Here is a 25,653-nt window from a genome sequence, read left to right as displayed (position 1 = left end):
AGCTAAACTCCTTTTTAAATTGCCAAGTTTTAAGTGAAAATCTGTTAAAAAATAAAAATCATGGATGATATTTAGATTTTACCTGGTCATATACTATAGACTAAAACATCTGAAACTTATAAGTTACTAATGAGTTTGGTCTGCAACCAGGTTGGAGATCTCATACAAATTTTTGTGTTTTCATACTTTTCAGAATTTTTGCTTCCACAAAGCATATAATAGCACCACTATCACTAAACTAGAAATTTTTAAGCTAAAAGGATGAATTAGGGTAGGCATTAAATAATTATCCTTGTCCCCTTTAGAATTATGTCAGAAATATTTCAGTAAGTAATAATGCCTAAGAGTTACTTAGCCAACTTTTGATACTAAGATGTGAGGTCTATAATGAATATGGACTTTAAAAATTTACAAAATCTTATTCTTTTACGTAAATATGGAACCCTTTCATAATGTCTTTATTTAAAAATTCAATACAATTATTTTTTAAATTCTAGATGAAAAAGAAATGATCATTTTTTTCCTCTTGCTCTATAGAACACATCCCTCTCCTTTAGCTTTTTATCAGAGCTCTGGATCTTTTCAAATCTTCAAGTAAGAAACCATGGTTTAGCATTTTTTTCTTCAACATTTAATAGTTTTCCACAAAGGAAGATACCTTTTTGCCCACCCTGAATGTAAAATATATAAATCTGAACTATCTGCACAGTAGGTCTTATTTTTTAACATACTTATCTTTAATCACTATTTTCCCAGTTTGAACCTTCTAAGCAATAAAATTTGGAAAACACTGTGTTGCTCTGCAACTGATGAAGTATACGTAATCATTATGATAACTGAGAAATATGTTTAAGTCTTTTCAGGAAAAATAGCTTATAATCTTAGTTGATATTCCTAGTAAGATACTGTCTTATTAAATACTAAATTTGGTCAGAGATTGTTCTCACTTTAAAAGAACAAATGCCAAATCACAATGATGGAAAAATATAAACAGATGGATTTTTTTTTACAAAATTAAGTTCAGGAATAATACAGAAGTAGGAGAAGGGGAAGGAAGTAAAAGGGGAGGAGGAAGAAAAGAGGGAGAGGAAGGGAGGAGGAACCTCAGTACCACTCACAGGGTGCTAAATAACACAGTAGGTGTTGTGTTATATGTGTCAGCTGTTTCATTCAATTCTCACAAGGATTCTATGAAGTATTAGCATATTTCACAGATGGGGAAGATAAAGCTCTGAGAGATTGCATTTGTCATGTCTAACATGAAGAGCTGGTTGAGCTGGGATTCAACCCAGCCCTTACTGACTCTAAGATTTAGGGACTTCATACCATTCCATGATGCCTCTTAAAAAAAAAAATAGAATTTGGACAATTAAAAGAAAAAAAAAAAGAGTCTATAGCTTTTGAAGTTATCAAATCAATCAAGGAGGCACAAAACTGTCTTGCAATAAGGTTAAAAAGTCCCTGTATGGCACCTTCTTTCCTCTCTCCACTCTCTAAGTAAGTGCATTAAAAAAAGCAACTTAATATCATCAAGGTTATTGGTAATAGTGGAGGAAGCAAGCAGATGAATGAACTGAAAAAAACATAGAACATATTATCTCTCTGCATAGCACCAGGAGTTTGGCATAAACAAAGTATTCCCACACAGACACAGCAATAAGGTGGCATAGTGAAGTCAGTGCAATTTTAAGATCTCTCTCTTTCTCTCTCTCTCTCTCCCTTCCTCCCTTCCTTCTCTCCTGTCTCCCTCCCATATTCCCTTACTCTTCCTTTCTGCAACTTTCCCTCTTCCCTCTCTTTCCCTTCCTCTCTCCCTCCATATTTCCTTCCTGCTCCTCCCTCTCTCTTTTCCTCCTTCATTCTTTCTCATAAATACACACTCAAACCTAAATATATATTAGTATATAATATTTTATTCATAGATATTCAAATTAATGTCACAGAATAGTAAGGTCATTAAATCTTACTAAGCAAAATATATTTCCTGGAAAAAAATTAATTTTGACTCAAATTCAAAGAATGAAAGGATTCAGAGTGGGAGTAGCCAACAGGGACAGGGCAGAGAAGAAATTCTTAATAAAAATTGGGAATATTAGGACAGAGATAATTTTAGTTTAAAGAAGGCACTGATAAATATATAAATGTCACTTAGCTGGGCAGGATATGGTTGCAAAGTGAAAGTGATACAGATGGAAGTAACATGCCATGACACAATAAAAATCGTTCATATCAAGAACTAATTTAGGAAGGCATATAACACATTAAAATAATCTTAAGTTGGTAAGAAATATTAGAGATTTGGGTAGGCACACTAGATTTAAAAAATACTAAAAGGTTTTTGCTTCATATCTTTCCCTAAATAAATGAAGATGCCTGGGGAGGTGCAAAGACCCGTTTAATGCCACAGTCAGTGCAGAGTCCTGGTGACCAAGCCTCTGGGAGTACTTTTATAACACCAGCTGACTCCTGGAAAGAGTCCCCATCATCTGTTCCTCTTTCCCTTTGCATCTGTGGGGCCAATCAAGAGTTAATATTTCTCTATATTACTAATAACTCCCAAAGCCATAAGAGACACACCCAGGAACAGTGATTCAGGGAAGAACCCAGCCCTGAACTCAGGTGATGTGGTACAGAATTACTCTGCCCTAATTCTCACTAGACTTTTGCTTATGTGTCTTTTTGATTCTGTATTTCACAAGAGTAAGATTCACTTCTCACAAAAGAAGCTAGCCTACAATTAGGAAACAGAGATGCAAACAACATTCTGGCGAAACATTTAGATCCAAAGTTATAACTTTATGTACCACTGAGTGGCTAGGAAACAAATTACTTTAATGAAAGATGACTTTTTTAAGTAATTAGAGGGGATGTTTTCATAAGGGGAGTTCACAGTAATTAGGAATATATGCATATATCATCTTGGGAACACTTCTTGGGAGACAAATAATTACATGGGAAAAGTCTTGCTAGACACTATCAGACTTTACAAAGTTGACCCAAATGTAATTCTGTCAACAACATACTGAAAAATAGAAAGGGGTGGGGTAGGGGGAAGAGCCAGTAAATTAGATTATGTCCCTTTAGGGTACAAGTAAGATATTATCTATAATTAGATTTTCCCAAAGGAAAATTCTCAAACAAAACAAGCAAACATATGCAAAAATAAGTAAAAGAAAGGAAAAATATCCTCTAAACAACTTCTAAGTGACAATTGGCAAAAATAAATAAAATTAATGAAAAAACCAACAGACTTTTGAAATACTATAAAGATCACGTTCTGCTTATAAAAACAAAATGATTAGGATTCTATATAACTTAAGCTAGAAATAAGAGCATATAAATTAGTGAAATTCAAACACAAAATATTTCAAATATTTCCAGTAAAGACAGATGGAATACAGTATCATTTTTAATTCCTTTCACAGGGACTGGAAGGTTAAGCTGGTGCTTATAATCAGACTTCAAATGTTTGGCCTCTAAGCAGACTGCTTTTGGAGTCTTTTCATTAATTTAAGATTTTTCCACAAAATGGCATTTATTTTCATAAGTACCTTATCTCAACTGCAAATAGAACAGTGAAAATGGATTTAAATTCTTATCTGAGATCAATTCTTGGGTTCTGCTTTGCTGGTTCCTAGCCCTACTTGTTTGGCCTCATATTTCCACAGAGTTTTACAATGTTGATTACCAAAAGAATCTCCCTGAGAAATGTGCAGGCAAGAAACTTTATTCTACCCCTACTAAAATATATATTTTTCAGACACTTTATGAAAAAAAGATCATCCCATTTATAGTGGGGATGACAATTCACTGAGCTACCAATAAAGATAATTTATCCTCTGAAATGGGTTCAAACCCAAAGTTTATCCTGATGACTACCAGGCTTCCATTGATTCTGAAGGATAATGTGATTTATCTGTTGAGTAAATGACAGTCATGAAAACCATATTTAATCTTTAAAAAACAATGTGTTCTGACAAGCTTCTATTTCATAATATTTGCTCTTCTCCTTTTAAAAGTTTTCACGGAGTTTTTCCAGTTATAAGATAAAAAATCTTAATTTTTAAAAAACGGGGTCAATAACTTTTTTTCCAGAATACTTGATCCTTCAAAAACCTTTATATAAACATGGTGACATGAAGAAACTTCCAAAATACTTGAGACATATACATTCCATGCATATATAGCCAGTTTGAACTCAATATTTATTGCATCTGGGGAGCAATTAGCACATTCTCCAATGCTTTAAAAACCAACAACTAAGTTATCTGTTATGATTTATATTCAATTACAATATACTCAATTTACAAGATCTAAAATTATTTCTTTGATTTCAGCTTAGATATATGTATATAAATCAAATAAAAGTAAAATTCTTTTTTATTTTATGCCACTTTGATTTTATGGAAGAGAAGCAGAACATTAGATCACTATTTTATAGGATAGACTTTAATTTCCTCAGCTTGCTAATTCAAGTGGGAGTTCCCAGCAGACAATGACCAGGTAGAGGATACTTACTTGTAGACACTCATTAAATACATAGCTGACAGATTAGTGAGAAACATACATCAAACAGCCATGACTAATAGTTTCCAGTGAGTGCTAGTCAAAAAACTTATGATAGCTCCTGAATGAACATTTTACATCACAGAAATGCAATGCCCCAAAGGAAACTAGCTATGGTGTAGGCTGATGAATACATAACTACAAAGTTACTACAATAATCATCTTAATCTTCACTGATGTATTTTTTTCAATTTTCCTTTAACATTTTGTTTCAAAAGCATATTGTGTCCCCAAATAGAAATTAGCAAATGTTAGTACTTGATATTTATTATTTTGCAATTATAAAGACTCATATTTATTCTTGAATTTTGTTCTGTTGTTTTACAAAATACAATTGTATCATTTGTTCAGAGAGCACAGGATAGTATAGTTTAAAAAATACTCATGGTTCAATTCAGAAAATTGAATTGACAGTTCAATTAATTCAATAAAAGTTTGGCCACTTACTGTGTGCCAGATTCCATAGCTAATTTTTTAACAATTGGAGTAGATTAGAATTTATTAACATGATACTGCTAAAGAAGTTAACACAGATAAAAAGTCAGGTTATTTCGGCTCAAAAGGTTTGGGGAAAAATCACTTTATTTTTGTAAAGTCTACCTTTGACATTAGCCTCAGAACATTGTGTCTCCCTAACATGATTGCTAGGCTTTTAGTTGCCTATCTTGCAAACTACCATGTCACAGCAAATTTCAAGGGTCTTACATTTCTGTACTTCATAAAAGCATGCTTTTTCAAGCATTTCTGTGTCTTGTTGACACAGAAGAAAGCAATGTCATATCTATGTGCATCCAGAGGTCCCTCTTAGAGCTAAATTTCTCTATTGTCTAGTCTTTGTAGCTAAAAAAATAGACAATTTATTAAAGCTAAAAATCAAAACCTTTTGTCCATAACATTTTAAAACTCTAGGTTGAGCTTGGGGAATTTGTTGTATTCTATAAAGTGCCTGTCATGTTGCTGAGTACAAAGAAAATTTTCAATAACTTTTATTGAATGATTAAAAGAAAATTTCTATAGTTTTGAGTTCTAAAATAGGATGTATAAGACAATATAAATATATAATAAAGATCACTAAGGCCTTAAAATGCTAAATATATCAGGAACTTACTTTAGAATCTTACATTATCAAGTTGATTTTATACTATTTCCATACAACTCAGGAAATACTTAACCTATGGTTTAATAGCATACAACATTCAAAGCAAGAATTAGCACTCAGTCCTGTTAAGAACAAGGAAAACTTCACCAGATCCACCAACATGTTTCCTTTCAGAGAGTAAGAAAAATGTAGGTGTTTTAAATTTATGAAAGTGTCAAAGCACCTTATACCCAGCCCATATACCTTAGCCTTCTGGGGAAGGTCTTTTGGGTACATTAAGAAGAGAAGAAAATCTCGACCTTTAACAGGGACCTAATGCCACTCTCTCAGATTTATGTTATACATACAGAGATTATTTTATTAATATACATATCTGTTATACCACTCTGCACTTTTGTACATGTTTCAAATTTTTCATTTCAAAATAGAATGTTATTACCTTTCTGGCTTCTTTTATCATCTTCCGAATAGTTTCCTTTATTGTAAGTAGGTGTGCTCTTGGTGGATGAAAGAGGAGGTCTATATGGGTTCCCCCTAAGAGTCCAGGCATCACATAGGGCCAGCCTAAGTCAAGATTTGGAGCTTCCACATCAGACTCAATAGGCCAGTAAGTCCCTGAAGATGAGGTATCATCACAGGAATTATCAGTACCATGTGCTGTACTTTGTGCAACTTTCTGGACATTTTTCAAAATGTAATTAATTTCTTCCTCAGCTAGAAAGTCTGAGACTCGTTCCTTGACAAGAAATTCTTGATATGCTTCTAACCCATATTCAATCAGAGTATCAACGGCTACTCGATACCATTCCTTGTAGTGCGGCTCAATGTAGTTGTCAGATTTACACTCATCGTTCAGTGAAGAAAGCAATGATGAGGTCTCCATGGTCGCAAGCATTTGACTATGGCACTTTCAAATGTCCATTCATGCAGTAGTGAGATGTATCTGGTGTTTGAAAAGAAGGAAATTAAGGTCAGTTAGAATTCTGTAATCAAATGTTTTAAGATACATGCCAACTACTACTTTTACATTTATTCATTTCCATTACTAACAGCTCAAAATGACATATATTTCATATCCAAAATGACATTAATAGCACCATAATTCACATATCTAACACAAATAAGCTAAACAGATTTCCTTTACAGACTGCTGTTTGATTTTCCTTTTCCAAGGTGTCTCTACTTTCAAATTTTCACCTACGATAATACACCTTCTTTCTCTGACATCCAGAAAGTCTTTCTTAACTTTAATCTGGGACTACATGTGTTGTTATCAGTTGCTATAAACCATTTAGGTATTAAAACAGAATTAGAATACAATCAATGACTAGCCACCCATTTATACAAGTCACTACTGAGTACATGTTATACCTATAATAATGTGCTAGATGAAATGTAAAAAGCACGAAACACTTGTCTTCCAGGAACTTATTAGTTGAAGAGACAAATTGTACACACAAAACTGTTAGTTATATTTTGAACAAAGCCATGTATTGCTAAGAGCCAAAATGAGTAATGCCTGGATTCAGTGCTTTAAGAATAAAAGCAAGTTGAGACCAGTATGGAGTAAATGAGTTTTGGATAGCCCTGTGCTGCAGGTGGGCTTTAGGTGAACCTGGGGTGATGAGTAAGAATCTGATCAGGCCAAGAAGAAATACCTTTATCCCACACCAGGGTAAAAACAAGCAAAAGCACAGAACAGATATGAGCTTAGTATATTCAGGAATGAGAAAGAAAAAAAAAAACTTGGCATGCTGGAAAACAGGTTCCTTTTATTAGGATTTGGAGATAAAGTTGAATAGACAAGATAAAGTCAGGCATGGAAGAACAAAAGAGATTTTTGTGATTCAACAAAACTTGTGTTTAAAACAATTAGTCTAGCAGTAGCAGGGGACTAAAGGAGAGACAGGTAGCTAGGAGACTCTTTCAGCTTTCAAACACCCAGTGAGGAAGTGACAAGACTACTCAAGAGGCAGTTCAAAGAAAGAACCTCTGAGATTTGGTTACTTGACAGCATATAGGTGATGAAGAAATTTAAGACTCAAAGATAACTTGGGAATTTCCCTTAGAAATCAAAATCTGTCTATCCAAGCTCACACTTCATTCATCATAATGTCCACACAATGTTATTCATTCAATCATTTGTCCAAAATAAAATAAATTTATTTATTTTATCTAATTAAAGTTAATAATCTATTGATATGTACCAAGGACACATGCTGAAACTTTCATAAACTTCTCAATCATTGTAGAAGAAGGTGCCATCTTCTTCCCAATTACCTTTCACTCAAGTTCACTGGTCTCAACCGGGGAGATTTGCTCCCCAGGTAACAATATGTGGAGACATTTTTAAATGTAACCACCTGTAGGAGGACTACTGGCATCTTGTGTGCAAGGAGACCAGGGATGCTGCTAAACATGATGCAAAGCACAGGACAGCCACACATAATAAGGAATAATCCCACCCAACATGTCAATAGTGCCAACTTTGAGAAATCTTCACCAAGTTGCATTCATATGCATGATATACCACTAATTAATAACCATCAACCACATTCATTAAAGTTCTCTTTTGCACTTTATGCTCATTTTTAACAAACAAATAAGGTCTGTATTCACTTGACAGAATCAATTCATATGCTTATAGTTTCCCAAGGTTTAGCGAGGTATAGTTTTCATTTGATAATTCCAGCCCATAAAGAGACAAGCATCTGGTGACTACATTAGAAATCACATCTATAACTCATAATTGTTAAAAGTCTAGGGAATTACTAGTTGATCATAAACAATCTAAGTTGTCTGAGAATTTATTTTTTAAAATTTAACTTACAAATTCCTATAATGTGACATTAAACATCTGTTACCTATTTGGAAGTTAAAATGCATAAAGTACATTAAAAATATTACTAATTTCTGAACTATATCTGCAAATAAATACAACTATAAACAATTCATTTTTGAACTATGTGTAAACTGAGAAATCATAGAGATCAAAAGGATTATGAAAGCACATAAAACCATGAAGACATAAATGAAATATTAATTATGAAAAAAATTGGAAATAAGAAAAAAGTAAAACATAGGACTAATCAAGTAGTAATGCCAGATGCCATGCAGAAAAACATACTATAGGAAAAATACAACAGCCACGAGCAATGAAGTTAAGATATAATATACATGAGTTAAGACTGATAAATACACTCGATATTGTCCTGCTGGAAAGCTTTAGCCACTCCAAGACTCCTTTATCACAAGAGATGTTTACAAGGGATACTTGTGAAGGAACCATCTACAAACAAATTTTATCAGAGGAAAACAAAGTAATGACACTTGCATAAATGAGTATTGCAATAAAATATCACCTGTATTTAGTTACAGAATAAATATAGCATTCTCAACAGTTCAATCACTGAACATTTGGAGGGTTTCATTCAAGTACAAAATCAAGTGCTCTTTTAATATATAAAAGTAAGCCATTATTTTATTAATAACTATTAAAAACCCCTACTATGTATATTCTTTTATTGTACAAAGTAGAGTTAAGGAGAAAAATAAAATCTCACTATGATATAAAAGCTGAGCAGACCACTAGGCTTATCTACTAGTTAACTGACTCATTCCAGAAAAAAAATCTCCTTATAAATCTAGGCCTCAAAAGCATTGCAAATTACACTTGATAATGAATATTTAGGGTCATTTGTAGCTAGAAGAAATTCCAAATGTAAATTCTGCAAATACACAGCTATAAAATAAGGCATAAAAAAGTGATTTCAATTCATTGGCTGCTTTGGAAAACTCTTTGGCAATTTCATATATAAAACTTACAACTAACATACAATACAACACTTCCATTTTTGGGATTTATGCAAGAAAAATAAAAACTTATCTTCACACAAAACCTGTACATGAATGTTTATAGCCACTTCATCCATAATAGCCCAAAGCTGGAAACAACCCAAACATCAACAGGTGAGTATTAAACTGTGGTACACTGATACTGTGGAATACTATTTAGTAGTAGTAAAATGAATGGTCTATTGATACAGGCAACAACCTGGACAAATCTCCAGAGACTTATGCTGAGAGAAAAAGCACCAATCCCCAACGGTTACATGCTACATAATTTCATTTGGTTACATGTTCCACTCTTGAAATGACAAGATTATAAAAATGGAGATTGGATTAGTGATTGCCAGTGGAGAAGGGAGGGATATGGTGGGGGCTGGGGAGGTAGAAGTGGCTATAAAATGGCAACAAGAGGGATTTTTGTGATGTTAGAAATACTCTGTATCTTGACGATATCAATGTCAATATACTGGTTGAAACAGTATTAAAGTTTGCAAGATAGTATCACTAGGAGAAACTGGGTAAAGGATACAAGGAATCTCTTTGTATTATTTCTCAACTATATGTGAATCTACAATTATGTCAAAATAAAAAGTTTAATTAAAAAATCATACTGACGAGCAATGTCACAAGTCTTGGACAGAAAAATAACAAAAATCAAAACAACGTGTAGCACAGAGGATGGGAGCTCATGTGTAGGCTCAAACTGCCAGGTTTAAACCCTGCTTCATCAATTACCATGAAGCTCTTGGACAAGATACACATGACCACAAGCCTCAGTGTGGGCATATGTAGAGAGAAGAATCACAACAATCTTTATCTTACGGGGTCATTCTAAGAAATAAATGAGGTAATTCACTTCAAGTGCTTAGCTTTTAACATTACTATTATTTTTGTTATTATGACTATTTTTCATTTTCACAATCTGTTACAGTATAATTAATATAAATATACAAATAAGTCTGATCATAAGGTATTTGAAGATTTAAAAAATATAATGTTTTCTGTCATGTCATTAGCAAAGTCATATAATTTGTAATCATTTAATCACCGGCGGTATAAGACAGCCAAACCCAGTCAGTTTGTTTATGGTTTCTGACCTTAGAAGATTCATTGAAAAGACTTCTGAAATAATAGGTAAGTGGAAAAATGCTCCCAAGGGAAATTTACAACTTTCTTAAATCACAAATAGTTTGAGGCTATAATTACCTAATGTGCAAGGAGATGACCCAAAGTCAGGACTTTGATGGGAAGAAATACAAAAAGGATCACAGGGGCTAATACTGCTGTGGTCCCTTTTCCAACATCTTCCTAAAGCTGTTTTTCTTCAACTGTTGAATGCTGCGACGGGTTGCATTGCGTCCTCCAACAAGATATGTTGAAGATCTAACCTGCAATACCACTGAATGGGACCTTATCTGGAAATAAGGCTTTTTCAGATATAAGCTAGTTAGAATGAGGTCATATTGTGTCAAGGAAGAACTCTACTCCAAAATGACTGGTATCTTTATAAGGAGAGAGGAGACACAAAGACAGACACAGGGGGAGAACTCTAGGTGAAGACAGAGGCAGAGATTGGAATGCCAAGAATTGCCAGTAACACCAGAGATAACAGAGAGGCAAGGAGCAGATTCTCCCCCAGAGCACTTCAAAGAGAGCAGGGCCCTGCCAAACACCATGACTTCAAACACTTAGTCTTCAGAACTAAGAGGAATAAATTCTGTTGTTTTAAGCCAATATTTACGGTACTTTGTCAAAGCAGCACTAGGAAACTAATACAAACGCATACCAAAATCATTTTTATTTTAACTTCAAACTTTTTAAATAAAAGAACTTAATAAAAAGTAAATTTAACATCTAGAACTGTGGGGGGGTTGTAGTTTATATGATATAATGAAACTAGTTCTCTGATATAACTTCAATGTTAAGCAAAGGTCATTAAGAAACATTTTGCAATCTTTCAAATATTGACAAGAAAATTCTCAAATCAGTATTTTATGTTTTGGTAACTGACTTTCTAATGTATACCAAAATGTCTGCCTATAGAAGGTAAGGAAATGTTTCATAAAGGATTGCTTCAGAACATCTGTCTTATAAAATCATAATCCATGTCCCATAACAGTTGAAAGTCAGAGATCTCTTCTTTCTCCAAATGTTTAGTTGTCAAGATTGTGTTTGCCTTTGAATATGATTACCAGAAATTTAAGATGACAATTAAAACATTAAAGAATCTACTATTAAATTAAAAATCCACTATTATACTCAAGCTGTCAACTGCAATTTATATCTAATTTTGGCATCCAAACTCATTAAAAGATTCTAAACTGGCTTCATAATAACGCTTATGACAAAATGGCCCAACAGCAAAGATTATAGTCATCCACACAGTATGATTTTCAGCAGGCCAAGGAATACATGAACACATGCCACACTCAGTCACAGGGTATTGGGAGCAAACATCTGCATATTTGCATCACCAGTTGAATCAGCCATCTTATCAAACTCATAAAAAGGACAAACATAAATGCCTCCAATTTATTTTATAAATCCCAAATGGAAATTCTATTTGTGCATTACCTACTCATTTCTTAATCTCAATTTCTTTTAACTGAAGGGCGGAGGTAGCAATACCACTTTCATACCAATATAACACCAGGGTTTGTTTACATTAGCTGTTATTCAATATATTTGCCATTCCTGATCTAAACTATAGAAATTTCAGATATCAGGGGCAGGGGGAAAAATTTCCCAATATATGGCAATGACATTAAAAATAATTCATTGTCATTTAGAACCACTTATTGCATAATTCCTACAGAGAAATTCATGAGAAAAACAATTAACAGTTTACTGAGCGAGCTTATATTAAATGCTCAAATTCCAGAGAATTACTCTGTGCACAGTTTAAAATGTAAATCAAAGGCAAATTATTCTTTTAGCAACATCTAAACTACTCCTGAATTGCATTCCATCATGATATCAGCATCCCAGAAGCCTTATGAATGGAACAAGGCCATCCTTATGAAGTTGTATTTTGTGCTGTGCCAAAGTACTTCATTTTTGGTCTGGCCCTGATCAGTAAGTGCAACAATTATTTGGATAAATAAATAGAAACATATTGATATAATCTGAAGACGTGAACAATAGTATATAAGCTAGTTGCCAGAATAAACATTCGAAATGATGTTAAGGTGGTGAAACAATGAATCAACATGAGTGATGTTAAGCTCGAGTTTGAATTTACATCAAAAATTAACTATACAAGTACGGTATTGAGCAGGGTTTAGGTCCATGAAGAACAGCTAAAGATTCAAATGCTTAGTCCAAAAAGAACACTAAGAGAGATACATAAGATTACTCTTCGGTTATATAAAGTAGGGAAGCAGAAGTATTTTAAGGACCAAATGACAAAAATCACAGGTTTTCTCAGTGGCACAGTGGCTAAAATGGCACAGGTTTTGACTTCTGCTCTGCCACTTCTTAGTTGTAAAACCTCAGTCACATTATTTAAGGTACTCAGCCTCGTATTCCTAACCAGGAAAATGGATAAAATAATAGTACTAACCTCAAACGGTTTCTGTGGGAACTAAATGAGATGAAGGCCTCAACTCTATACCTGCCATAAAACACTGCTTTAAAAATTGTTAGGTAATAATCTGGGAAGGAGTTTTCTTTAATAATAAAGCTGTGTAAAACTATACAGCTCTTCTCAGTTTCTTGAGTCAGCCTTCAAAGTTCAGTTTCCTTGCATAGGGCAAGGTATAGGAGGGTGGGGGAAATGGGGAGCTTCCATGCCATCTCCTGGCACATCACCCCTCTCAGCAAGTCAATGTGTTCACCAACCTGGAAGCTTCAGCTTCATTTCTTTTTTAAGCTAACTAAACAACATTATATACATCTGTGTTCAAATGCAAATGCAAAACAAGAATGTTGAAAGCAGCCTCTAATGGTTTTAATAGCATTCAAAAATGCTTGTTATGATGCTATGTAGATAACAAGCAGGCTACAAAACTATAGAAGAGTAAAATTATAATTGGAGAACATTCATCCAAAAACAAAAGGAAAACACACACACACACACACACACACACACAAAATGAGGACAGTTTTTTTTTTTTGATTGGTGGTTCTACAGGTGATATTTTTGAAGCTTCTCTTCACTCTTCTGTATTTAACAAATGTTTATCAATGAATATGCATTATTTTGCAATGAGGAAAAAGAAGTTTTTAAAAAGAAGTACCTTAATAGTTATTTTTGACTTTGGAATAGCCACCTCTTTTTTCATTCATGTACTGAGTTGACTAATTGGTGATTCAAAACCCTGTATATCAAAGTTTAATAATTCTGAAGAGCAACACATTAACAAGTAAAGAATATCCAGAAACTAAAGCTATATGAGTACAGGAACCACAAAGGAAAAAAGAAATAAAAAATAACCTGATGCACTTAACCGGGAGTTAGTAAGCAGCTCACTGACACACAATATCATTCCTACTTCTCGGGCTAGTACCATAGGCACCTCAAGGAGTTCTCACAGCAATCCCCTGCAAGGCTATCACTTCTCATGCTTTATTTAAAAGCATCATTCTCTGCCCTCTCCAGCAGACTATGAGCTCTATGAGGGCAGAGATTGTGTCTCTTTAACACAATTCTAAATGCTTAGTACATAATTGCTAAATAATAAGCTAATAATACACTGCCTTAATAACTCAAGGTATCCGAATGAGAGTTGATTAAAGCAGCAGCCAGAAAATGCTGAAGGTTAAATTTTTAACAATTATAATACCCCTGCAGAACTTTTTTAAGATTTAAACACATATTTGCTTCTGTTAAGTGGAGGTTAGTTTTTTTGGCAATATAAAATATTACCCATTTTTGAAAGCCTTCTGAAAGAGTAATCAGGAATATATTGAGTACTGTAAAAGTAATTAGGTAGATTGACTGATCCATATCAAAAACATAAATATTAATTTCAAATGAGAACTCTGTCAGAAGAATAGAGTTGATATCACGTATCTTTTGGAGATTCTCCCTAATTTCTTTTTCATTGTTTAATTATGTTCAAGTCATTCTCCAAGCAGTTTCTGAGCATTTAAATTAATTATAATGAAATAAAGTTCTTTATTTCTAAGTCTTCTGTTTTTCAACACCAGTAGTGATACAAATTAGGCGCAAAGCATTACTGATTTTTCCTGTGTTTCTGGTATCAGTTTTGTTATTATATAAATTTATTTCAACAGGAAGAAAGGATTAATTGGGTATTTAAATAAATTATGATTACAGATGTCTGGTATATAATTAAGGTGAATTGGACTAAACTATATATTCCATAGCAGCCCCTGCAAAGTGAAATCTATATTTTCCAACTTGATAAAACAGAGCAGAGAAAGGCTTAAGTTAATCCAATAAATCATCCAGATATGAACCCAGATTCTGGTTTTAAGAAGAATGTGTATCTGTCCACTCTGAAGGTAGGCAAAACTTGCAACAGGATGAGGATCTCCTTTTCTTCAAAACACTAAATAGTGGCTATTGCTAATTCCAATGGTATATGAAAATCATTGCTAAGATATCCTGAATACTGGGTTCTGGGACAGAAAACTAAGAATTTCCCTCAAACATCATCAAAGCTATTAATTTTCCTATTGCCAGTCAGGGTTTGGACATGGGAGTCTGCTTATCTTTCTTCACTCTTCTTTCTCATTACTCTCCCAGGATGATCCTGTCTTATATCCACGGATGACTTGCAAATCTCCAGACTTAACTGCTCCCTTAAGCTCTAGACTCACATATTCTATTGGTTTGTGGATACTTTGCCTGGCTATCTAACAGGTTTCCTTTCCCCTTCCTCGTTTAACCTCCTGAGTTAATTCCCACCTTAGAATCTTTGCGCTAGTTGTTCCATTTACCTGAATGCTCTTTTTCCTTTCCTATTGTGTTCATATGTCAACTTCTTCAAGAGGTCTTCCAGACTACTCATTTTAAAGAGAACCCACCCTCTCTACCATACTTAATCTTATTACCCCCGCTTTATGTACTTACTATATGAAATAATTAAGGTATTTATGTACTTGCTATTGCCTGTATCCCCCTCACTAGAACAGAAGCTGCTTAAAAGGCCACAGAGTTGGAACATTCTACTTTATCAGTGGTCCAGCATGTTGGTTCCATATTTTGCGTATCACCACTGTCTTGGACAAAGCCTATTTTCTTCCAGTCCCAGTGTGTTCAGTTCTGCCTTCACTGTGCAATTACAAAGGAGAAATAACCAGGGATCTATCCAACTACCCCTTACTTGTTTGCCTTGCCTCTACTCCTGCTCCCTTCACAACACCCATCCCTAACTCCCTAAATACCATAGGAAGTAGGGTCCAGGCTCTTTCGACCTCGGTTTCAAAACCTCAGTATAATTTATAACAGATATTTTTAGACACAAATACCACAGGCAGCAAGAGCCGCATGGAGTGAAATGTCGAACATGTGTCATAGGCACTCTTGTCCCACCTCTTGGGTCTATTTAAGACACAAAAAAAGTCACTCTTGGTACCTGCTGACATTTACAGAGTAAATGCTGTAGGAAAACATAATAAATATGAGCTCCAATATGAACTCTTAAAATGGTTTCCCAAGTACATTTAACAAGAGCAGTGTGCCTCATCTATGAAAAAGTGGAAGTCTGTAAATAAGATGTCTTAAGAAAATGTATTTTGCTTAGTTATTTTAGGAATAGCTATCAAAAGTAAAAAGTGTTCTATATACTTAGCAGCAGAAAAGCACTCTCAGACTGTTGGAAAGTAGAGCTTTAAAACCAGAAAGAATTTTGTGGATATTGTGTAAGTGGACACAAATTTATTTAGAATGCAAAAAAAAAAAAAAAAACATTAAATGTTAATTAAATCTACCTGGGAAAGATTTAACTTAGGTAAAGAGCCATACAAATAATCACAATGTCTAAAATAATCCCAATCCTACCAATTCTTTATTAGTCATTTCCTTTAGGATTCACTTTTAATCAAACCTGCCTAGATAGCTAGCTATATTATGAGTGAAATAAAGTGCTTTTCTTTTTATTTTCCCCAGAAACTCCCAACAAAATCTGATCTGAAAACTAGCCGACTCTAGTTCAAACTTTTTATTCTTTTCTATAACCTTCCTCAGTAGTCCCTCTCACTTGTTTATAGATCACTTGCACACAGAAGTTCTCTATAAACAAGGATTAATAAATAGAGATAGAGAAATCCATCTTCAAATGTGTAAAATGCTGCTGAATTTCTAGGTCTTGGGGATGTCACATGAACAGTAACCTGGGTTCCTGCTTTCTCTCTGCAAAATTGTGCTCAATTCCTCTGACAGTGGGGCTGACACTGGGAGACTGTAACATGGAGACAAAGCTGATGTTTATACAACTCTAGTCACAGTTGCTTAAACCACACCTGAACCAGACAATGCACCTGGCAGCTGCTTTGTTTCACTTTCATTAGTCCTTAGGGCCTATGCCAGCCTAACAGTGAGGGAGAAAGGGACAGCCTGGCCACATGGTATTGAGACCCTCACTGGTTGTTATCTCCTCTGCACAACTTACCTATGTGTGTGTACGTGTGTGCAGGTACATAAATCTTGCTTTTTCTACTTTTTTTGCATCTCAAAGTTCTGATTTCAAAGGCAGAGCTCCTCTTTTAGTCTCCCAATTAAGCTTTCAACATAGTGTTGTGGGAGTACTCAGCAATTCCTGCAACACTATATATTCTTTTTTTAATTTATTTCAGAATATTAAGGGGGTACAAACGTTTTGGTTACAAGAATTGGTTTTGTACAGTTTCAGTCAAAATTATAAGTATGTTCATCACCCATAAACACTATATTCCTATGATGTCATCATTGATTACATTATCTAAAACTACCTTCTCGTTGCTTTAGTTTTAACCATTCTCTATACAAATCAAGAAAATTATTTATACAAAATAAGCTGAATTGTTTTGGGGACAATGGCATCGCTATGTTATTAAAGTCAAACATGATGATTAGTTTAACTAAATAATTAATGATTTTATAAACCCCTTTATTCTTTTTGTGATCAATTCACACCCCTACTTAGGAAAGTCAAAGGCTTCTGCCCCAACTTTCTGGTGAGTCTTGTCTTGGATCTGCCCTGGCTTTCTGAGGGATCACATTTTGCACTCAAAGATCTTGGGGAGGTTTTTTTCTCTTTTCCTTTAAAATTTCCTATTCTAACTCTTTTACATGTAAGATTTAACATGCTAAATAGGAATAAATCTACTCTGTAAACAAAATATTTCAAATAGTTTGAAGACCCTATATTAATAACAGGGCTCTGAGTCATAGTTTTGAGTATGAACAAAAGATGACTAATTTCATAGAAAGTATATTATATATGAGTGTACATGAATTGGCCTAGTATTGCACAAATAAGTACTTTTGCAGTAAAGCACTTTCTACATTACTTTCACTGTTTATGGACTGTTTTTTGCCTAACATTGACAGAAATTGTAGACATATTATAATTTTAATTTTCTTCAGTAATATTTTCCCACTGAGATTTTTTTAAAACAAAAGTTCAGTCATAAGTACAAGTGGTCTTCTACTTAGTTCTTTTGATCTTTGAAAAGCTGAACTTTTCAACATGAGACAATGACACTGAAAATAACTTTCCTTTGATAATTCTAGTCTTTAATCCATCAATTACCAAATATTTCAACTTAACTGTACAGTGGGGCTGTCAGTATGCCAATATATAGTTTCAATAACTACATATTTTTTCACTTTACTATTTTATTTGCATACTTACTTGAATATTTTATTATGACTTAAACTTATAAGTTTTTAAAAATGGTAAAAATGAAAGTCCTAATGTTAATGATAAGATGTTTACCTCATAAGTCAAAGATAATTGAAGCAAAGGTGGAAATATTTGGTCATACCAGAAGAAGCAAATCTTTGGTTTTGATCAGATGATCGTTGTACATATATTTTATTGTAAAGAAAGAGAATAATTATTTTTAAAATGTATAAAATGCTTGAAATGTACTGTACGGTTGATTATTGTATATAACCTTCAAAGTATAATTGTCGATTTCATTTATAATCTATATTTAGCTAATAGGGAATAAAATTCCCTTTGTGATATATGTTGACTACTTGACTTTTGTATAATATATAGGCATACCTCAGAGATATTGTTGGTTCAGTTCAGACCATTACAATAAAGTGAATACTACAGTAAAACTAGTCACATGATTTTTTTGTATGCCAGTGCCCATAAAAGTTATGTTTATACTATACTGTAGTCTATCGTGTGTGCTATAGCATTATGTCTTAAAAAAGGTATGTATCTTAATTAAAAAATACTTTACTACTAAAGAATGCTAACAATCATCTGAGCCTTCAGCAAGTCAGAGGGTCAAGGGTCTTGCCTTGATGTTGACAGCTACTAATTGATAGAGGTGGTGGTTGGGGTGATCGTGGCAATTTCTTCAAATAACACAGCAATGAAGTTCGATGCATCGATTGACTTTTCCTTTCATGAAAGATTTCTTTGTAGCATGTGATGCTATCATTTTACCCACAGGAGAATTCTTTCAAAATTGGAGTCGATTCTCTCAAACTCTGCTACTGCATTATTAATTAAGTTTATGCAGTATTCTCAATCCTGTGTTGTCATTTCAACAAGGTTCATAACATCTTCACCAGGAGTAGATTCCATCTCAAGAAACCACTTTCTTTCCTCATCCATAAGAAACAACTCCTCGTCTGTTCAAGTTTCAAAATGAGATTGCAGCAATTCAGGCTCCACTTCTAATTCTCCTACTATTTCAACCACATCTGTAGTTACTTCCTCTACTGCATTTTTGAAACCCTCAAAGTCATCCATGAGGGTTGGTATCAACTTTTTCCAAAACCCTGGTTAATGTTGATATTTTGACCTCCTCCCATGAATTATGACTATTCTTAATGATATCTACAATGGTAAATCCTTTCCTAAAAGCTTATGATTTACTTTGCCCAGATCCCTCAGAGGAATCACTATCTATAACAGCTGTAGCCTTATTAAAGGCTATTTCTTAAATAAAAAGACTTGAAAATCTAATAACTTCTTGATCCATGGGCCACAGAATGAATGTTGTGTTAGCCAGCATTAATCACCTCGTATATCTCCATTAGAGATCTTGGGCAACTAAGTGTATTGTCAATAAGCAGCAATATTTTGAATGGAATCATTTTTTCTAAGGAGATCTCAAGAGTGGGCTTAAAATATTCAATAAAACATGTTGTAAACAGATGTGCTGTTATCCAGCCTTTGTTGCTCTATATATAGAGCACAGGCAGAGTAGATTTAACAAAATCTTAAAGGGCCCTAGGATTTCCAGAATAGCAAATGAGCACTGGCTTCAACTTAAAGTCACCAGCTACATCAGCCCCTAACAAGAATCAGTCTGTTCTTTGAAGATTTGAAGCCAGGCATTGAGTTCTCTCTAGCTGTGAAAGTCCTAGATGGCATCTTTTTAAAATCTAAGGCTATTTCATTTACACTGAAAATCTGTTGTTTAATGGAATCAATTTCATCAATGATCTTAGCTAAATCTTCTGGTAACTTGCTGCAGCTTCTTCATCATTACCTGCTGCTTCACCTTGCACTTTTACGTTATGGAAATGGCTTCTTCCCTTAAACATCATGACCCAACCTCTGCTAGTGTCTAACTTTTCTTCTGCAGTTTCTCACCTCTCTCAATCTTCATAGATTTGAAGAGTTAGGGCTTTGGAATAAGGGAATGTTGTTGCTGGTTAGATCTTCTATCGAGACCAGTAAAATTTTCTCCCTACCAGAAATAAGGCTTGTTCATGTCCTTATCATTTGTGGATTCACTAGAGTAGCGATTCTAATTTTCTTCAAGAACTTTTCCTTTGTATTCACAATATGGCTCTTTGGCATAAGATGCCTAGATTTTGAACTATCTTGGGCTTTCAACATGTTTTCCTCACTAAACGTAACCTCACTAAGCTTCTAGTGATTTAAAGTGAGAGATATGGGACTCTTCTTTCACTTGAACACTTAGAGGCCATTGTAGGGTTATTAGCCTAATTTCAATCTTATTGTGTCTCAGAAATAGGAAAGTCCAAGAAAAGGGAGAGAGATAGGGGAAAGGCTGGTCAGCAGTGCAGTCAGAACACATATAGCATTTATTAAGTTGGCCATCTTATATGGCAGTGTTGTTGGTGCCCTGAAGCAATTACAATAACAACATCAAAGATCACTAATCATGGATCACTATAATGGATATAATAGTAATGAAAAAGTTTCACTTATTATGAGAATTACCGAAATGTGACAAAGAGACAAGAAATGAGCACATATTATTGAAAAAATGGCTCCAACAGACTTGGTCAATGAAGAGGTGTCGCAAATCTTCCATTTGTGAAAATACAACATCTGTGATGTTCAATGAAGTGAAATGCAATAAAATGAGGTTTGCCTATAATTTGACTTTCATAAATGTCTAGAAACATATAATGTACCAATGTGGAGAACTGTGTTGATAGAGATGACAGAAATAAAGAGCTATAAGTAAATAAGTAGGTGAGCAGATGGAGAAATAGACAAATAGAAGAAGGGAGTGGGAGAGACAGAAAAAGAAACATGAAAGATGAGGTAGAAAGATAAAACAAGAGAAGGGATAAGAAGGGATAAAAAGGAAAGGAATTGATGAGAAAGGAAAAGAGGGAAGAGAAAAGAACCATTAAGAAGAAAAAACAGAAAAGGAACAAAATTGGATAAAAGGGGGCTGGAAAGGATGAGATGAGACAAGAAAGATGAAAAGGACAATAAAGATGAAAATGGAAAGGAAGGGTTGAGACTAAAGAAAAGATTCATGGGGGCCATTGTCAATAGTTACTCTAAAAACAACTTACCTATATTGCACCCTTCTCTAATAAATAACTGTGAAGTTATATTTATATGAGGAAAATGCAATTCTTTTAAAACAGCAGGAAACAGTTGTTGAATGACTCAGATGAGACTAAGTATTTGGAGCAATGTGCTGTTAAGAATTAAAGCCATCATTGCTTATGCATGTATATAAATGATAGCCCACACATTCCTTGTTGAATGATTCTATTACCACCATCGAGGTGGAAGATGTGACTTTTTAGTGCTTTGAAAACTGCCTTTTCTTCCCCAAGTGAATAATGTTTATACAATCACAGAGGCAACCTGATGTTAAATAGAGAACTAAAACCCTTTGAAATGAAAATCTGGCAATAGAAGTGGAAATAATGAACTTCCTAGTGATACTTCGGGGAGATCTTAGTTAACATTATTTTATGGTACCCTCAATAAGAACTGATCACAGAATTTCAGAGCAGGGTAGGACACAGGAGTGATCACATCGTCCAAAGCTTTCATACCACCAGTGAAAAAACTGAAAGGCCAAAAGAATTTAAATGCTTTGTCCAAAATAATGACTAACTCAGGTCTGCTAATGTTTAATTTCACAAATGATTAATGAACAGAAACAATATCTGCTGGGACCTTCAGAGAATATGAAGGAAATACTAAATCAATGGACCTGATCCATTATTTCTGTGTGTATTTGTAATTATTACTAGGGTGCTAAACTGTGAGCTTCCTAAGATCCAGGATTATTTTGTTACTTTCCTATCTTCTTAGGGGAACAAAATGACACATAATGGTCAATAAATATATGTTTACTGAACGGAGAGTGTAGAAGAGCACAAAGGTATAGCCATTACATGTCATCTTCACTGTATAAGTTTTGTATAAACTCTTCAACATAGGCCCCCGTCAGTAACCTGGAGATTATACATAACCCTATGCCATTATTCAAGAGAGGCTGCCCATTTCCCAGGGATGAGTAGTCTGCAAATTACTTGACAAACTACTCAAAAGATAAGGGTCATGTGTCCTTAGGGGACATCTGGCCCCCCTCCTAAGGACAGTGTAAAAATAAAAGACAAACTGGGTAGTAATTAGATGTCCCCAGAGGGAAAGTTTCCTCCTATCATTCATGATCATGTGATTCAACCATTTCCCAACATAGATGTGCCCAATGAATATCCCTTATATTTGGATCATCTCTCCACCCAGGTTCATCTTTCTCACAGCATCATAGCCACTGAAAATGTTCCTTGCTTCCTCAACCCCCCCATCCCTACTCTTTAATGCACCCTCCTCCCCAATCTAGAGCCAACTTGCCCCCACTGTACTTCACCTCCACACATATCCTTTCCACTAGAGTGCACCACTTCCCCCTCCTATCTCAACAGCCCTCAGCACTCAGCCTGCCAACAACTGGCAGTGCCAACCCTCCTGGGAAGCTTGCTCTGCCCTGTAGGCTGGGACACCTCAAGACAGTACCCATGCCCACCACACCATCCCTCTCAGTAGGAAGAAAACTCATTCTGACAACTCTGACATATTTTCTCAGAGAAATGTTGGTGGCTTTGATTCTTGATGAAGTTTAAGTGTTATTTGTACAAAATTTTATCCATGGCATCCTTAAAGCTGGGCTGTGAATAACCATTATTTAGAATTGTTTCCATGGGAGTGGGGTCAGGATGTATTCCGATTTTCAGATGATAAATTCAACAACAAAGTTCTAAAACACATTCCAGTCCCAGATTAGAACTTAAATGAACAAAAGTACGTTTCAAATTAACAACAGCATTGTGCTTAACAGACTCTGAATTGTGAAACAAGCCTGGGACATTCACATTTTGCAACTTACAAAGGAACAGACAAGCAAACTTACCTAACTAGCTAAACAAGGGCAACTTGTAACTTTACCACTAATTAGTTAAATTAAGCTAAGTGGGGCCTTACCAAAAGGCCTCCTTCAACTAGATTTATGTTTTAGAAGAGGCCTGCTTTACTGGGATCACAGTTTCACCACAAGATCTTGCAGATTTAAAAGAATAACACTGTTACATTTTTGGCAACTCAGTTTTGTATACTGTATTATAACTGAATGGGAAACTTAGGTGAGTCACTGCAAGGTGAGCAAGTTATGGTCAAGAAGGTGCTCAATGAACGAAACTCCACTGTCAACTGTAAGTGGAGGTCTTGGTAGCAAGAAGAGATAAAATAGAAGGAATGATCAAATCAATTGATTCCCAAAGAGTTTAGTCAGTTATAGTTTAAATCATAAATTCAAAAGTATAATCATAAAAGACGTCACTGAATCAGCACCAGAGGTGTGGTTTGTCTCCATCTATGCAATCTCTTTCAGCAATTGGTGATTCTTCCCACAATAAATCCTCAGCATCTGCGGTCAAGAGCCTGCCAGCTTTAAAGGCAGGATCCTCCCAGCCCCTCAGGCAGGCTCTGCATGGTGCAACCAGCACCCTCAATAGGTGTACACACCACGTGGGCCAGAGTCCCAAAAGCAAGGGGGTGGAATATGCAATTGGAAGCTGTGGGGACTTCTGCCATTCTGGAAACAGTAGTAAGACAGGGAGAAACAAACAAAACAAAGACCTACACTCCCACCCCTCCTGTCTGTCACCCCGGTTCACGTCATTCTCATTCATTAGTTATTGTGAATAACCAAAAAAAAAAAAAACACCCAGCTCTCTCTTCTGAGTCCCTTTCATCACTGTCCCCTTTCCTGTTGCTTGTCAGCACTGATTCAGCCTCAGTCATGGATTTCCTCCTGACTCTTGCACTTGTTGGGATGAGAAAGAGAAAGAAGGGAGGTGCCTGCCAGTAACCTGGCAAGGTGCTTAGCAAGTGAGAATTTGTACATGAGCTGTTGGGCATTAAAATCTAGCCGTGACTGCTTGCCACCGGCATGCCTTCTTTGAATGTTCTGTTTGTTAGCTCTCATCTCCTCTTCTAGGTCAGAGAGACCTATAACTTCATCACTCTGAGCACAGGCCAACATGCTATCCTGTGTTTCCATAACCTCCCACTCTCCTCCCTATAAAGCACTATTGTCTCCTTACATGCCCACGATTCCTGCGAGGAACACACGCACATTCTCTGCTTCCTGGCTCACAGGTAAGAAGTCCCTCGCCATACCCCACAGAACAGGCCTAAGGTCTCCAAGTTCCATACCGGGAGTCACACTCTCCTCAATCTACAGCCGTGGTTCTCCAACTTCGGTCTGTACCGCAAGCTCCCGGAGAGCTAACAGAGGACACACACCCAGACTCAGGCCGACCCAAGTTAGGAAACCACAGGTTTCTACCAATCAGCAGACAGAAACGGGTCCTCCCCAAGTAAGAGATTTGTGCGGAAAAACTACATCTGTTCTTTTCCAGTTCTGCTCCCCACTCGGGATCCAAAGAGCACCCACGCCCCCCTGCAGCCTGAGCTCTCCCGCCTTTCCCGGGCGGCCCCCACGCCCCCGGCTTCCCGCCTCCACTTCCCGCCCCAGGCTCTTCCCGGCCGCGCGCTGCTCCCGTTCCCTCTCCCGGGGCCCCCCGCCGACGACTCCCGGGGTCCCCCGCCCACTCCTCCCGGGTCCCCCGCCGACTCCCGGGGTCCCCCGCCCACTCCCGGGGCCCCCCGCCCACTCCCGGAGGAAAGAGGAAACGAACCCAACTCCGTGGTGGGCGGCGCCTGTCCCCGGGGAACGCGAGCCCACTCCGCCCGAGACTTAACTTTTCAGACTTCTCAACTCACTTGCACCTACACCCTAGTGAAAAGTCGAAAAGACCGAGGACGCCCAACTCTGCACCCCGGGGAATCTGCGATCCCGCGCGCGCAGCGGCCCCCCGCGCCCCGCGCCCGCCCGCCTCCCACCCGCCTCCCGAGGCGCGGGAGGGCAGCCCGAGCCCCACTTACGGCCCGCAGCGCGCCGACCCCCCGCCGCCGCGCCCGCCGCCGAAGCTCTGCCTCCCAGGAAGCGGGAGCCCGGGCAGGGGAGGGGAGTTACCTGCCGGGCGTCAGGTCGGCGCGGGGAGGCTCATTCCGGTCGGGCCGCGCCCCCTGAGGGCTGACTGGGTGCAGGGCTGAGAAAGGGCGGGTGCGGGGACCGGTTGCAACAAGTCCTTAGTGGTGTCACGCCAAACCCCCGCGCAGCCAGAAAGCGCCTCGGAACCTGTCTGAACTCAAAAACCCAACCCTCTACCGGCGAAGTATAAAAAAGCCTTTCTTTCCCGCCCG

The 25,653-nt window shown here is 36.4% G+C and overlaps 1 protein-coding gene across 1 annotated transcript in view; it reads right to left on the bottom strand.

The window, feature by feature from the left end:
- Nucleotides 1-25,418, bottom strand: part of FAM83B (family with sequence similarity 83 member B) — a 75,256-nt gene extending 49,838 nt beyond the window's left edge. The window contains exons 1-2 of the mRNA XM_045542222.1: nucleotides 25,333-25,418; nucleotides 6,105-6,608 (exon numbers count right to left, since the gene is read on the bottom strand). Coding sequence (XP_045398178.1) covers nucleotides 6,105-6,560 — 456 coding nt within the window. The 5' untranslated portion in view covers nucleotides 6,561-6,608; nucleotides 25,333-25,418. The remainder of the gene's footprint in view (nucleotides 1-6,104; nucleotides 6,609-25,332) is intronic.
- Nucleotides 25,419-25,653: the final 235 nt, after the last annotated feature.

This window comes from Lemur catta, chromosome 2 (genome assembly GCF_020740605.2).
Source record: "Lemur catta isolate mLemCat1 chromosome 2, mLemCat1.pri, whole genome shotgun sequence".
In the NCBI taxonomy this organism is placed as follows: domain Eukaryota; kingdom Metazoa; phylum Chordata; class Mammalia; order Primates; family Lemuridae; genus Lemur; species Lemur catta.
This window is presented reverse-complemented; position numbering and strand designations above follow the sequence as displayed.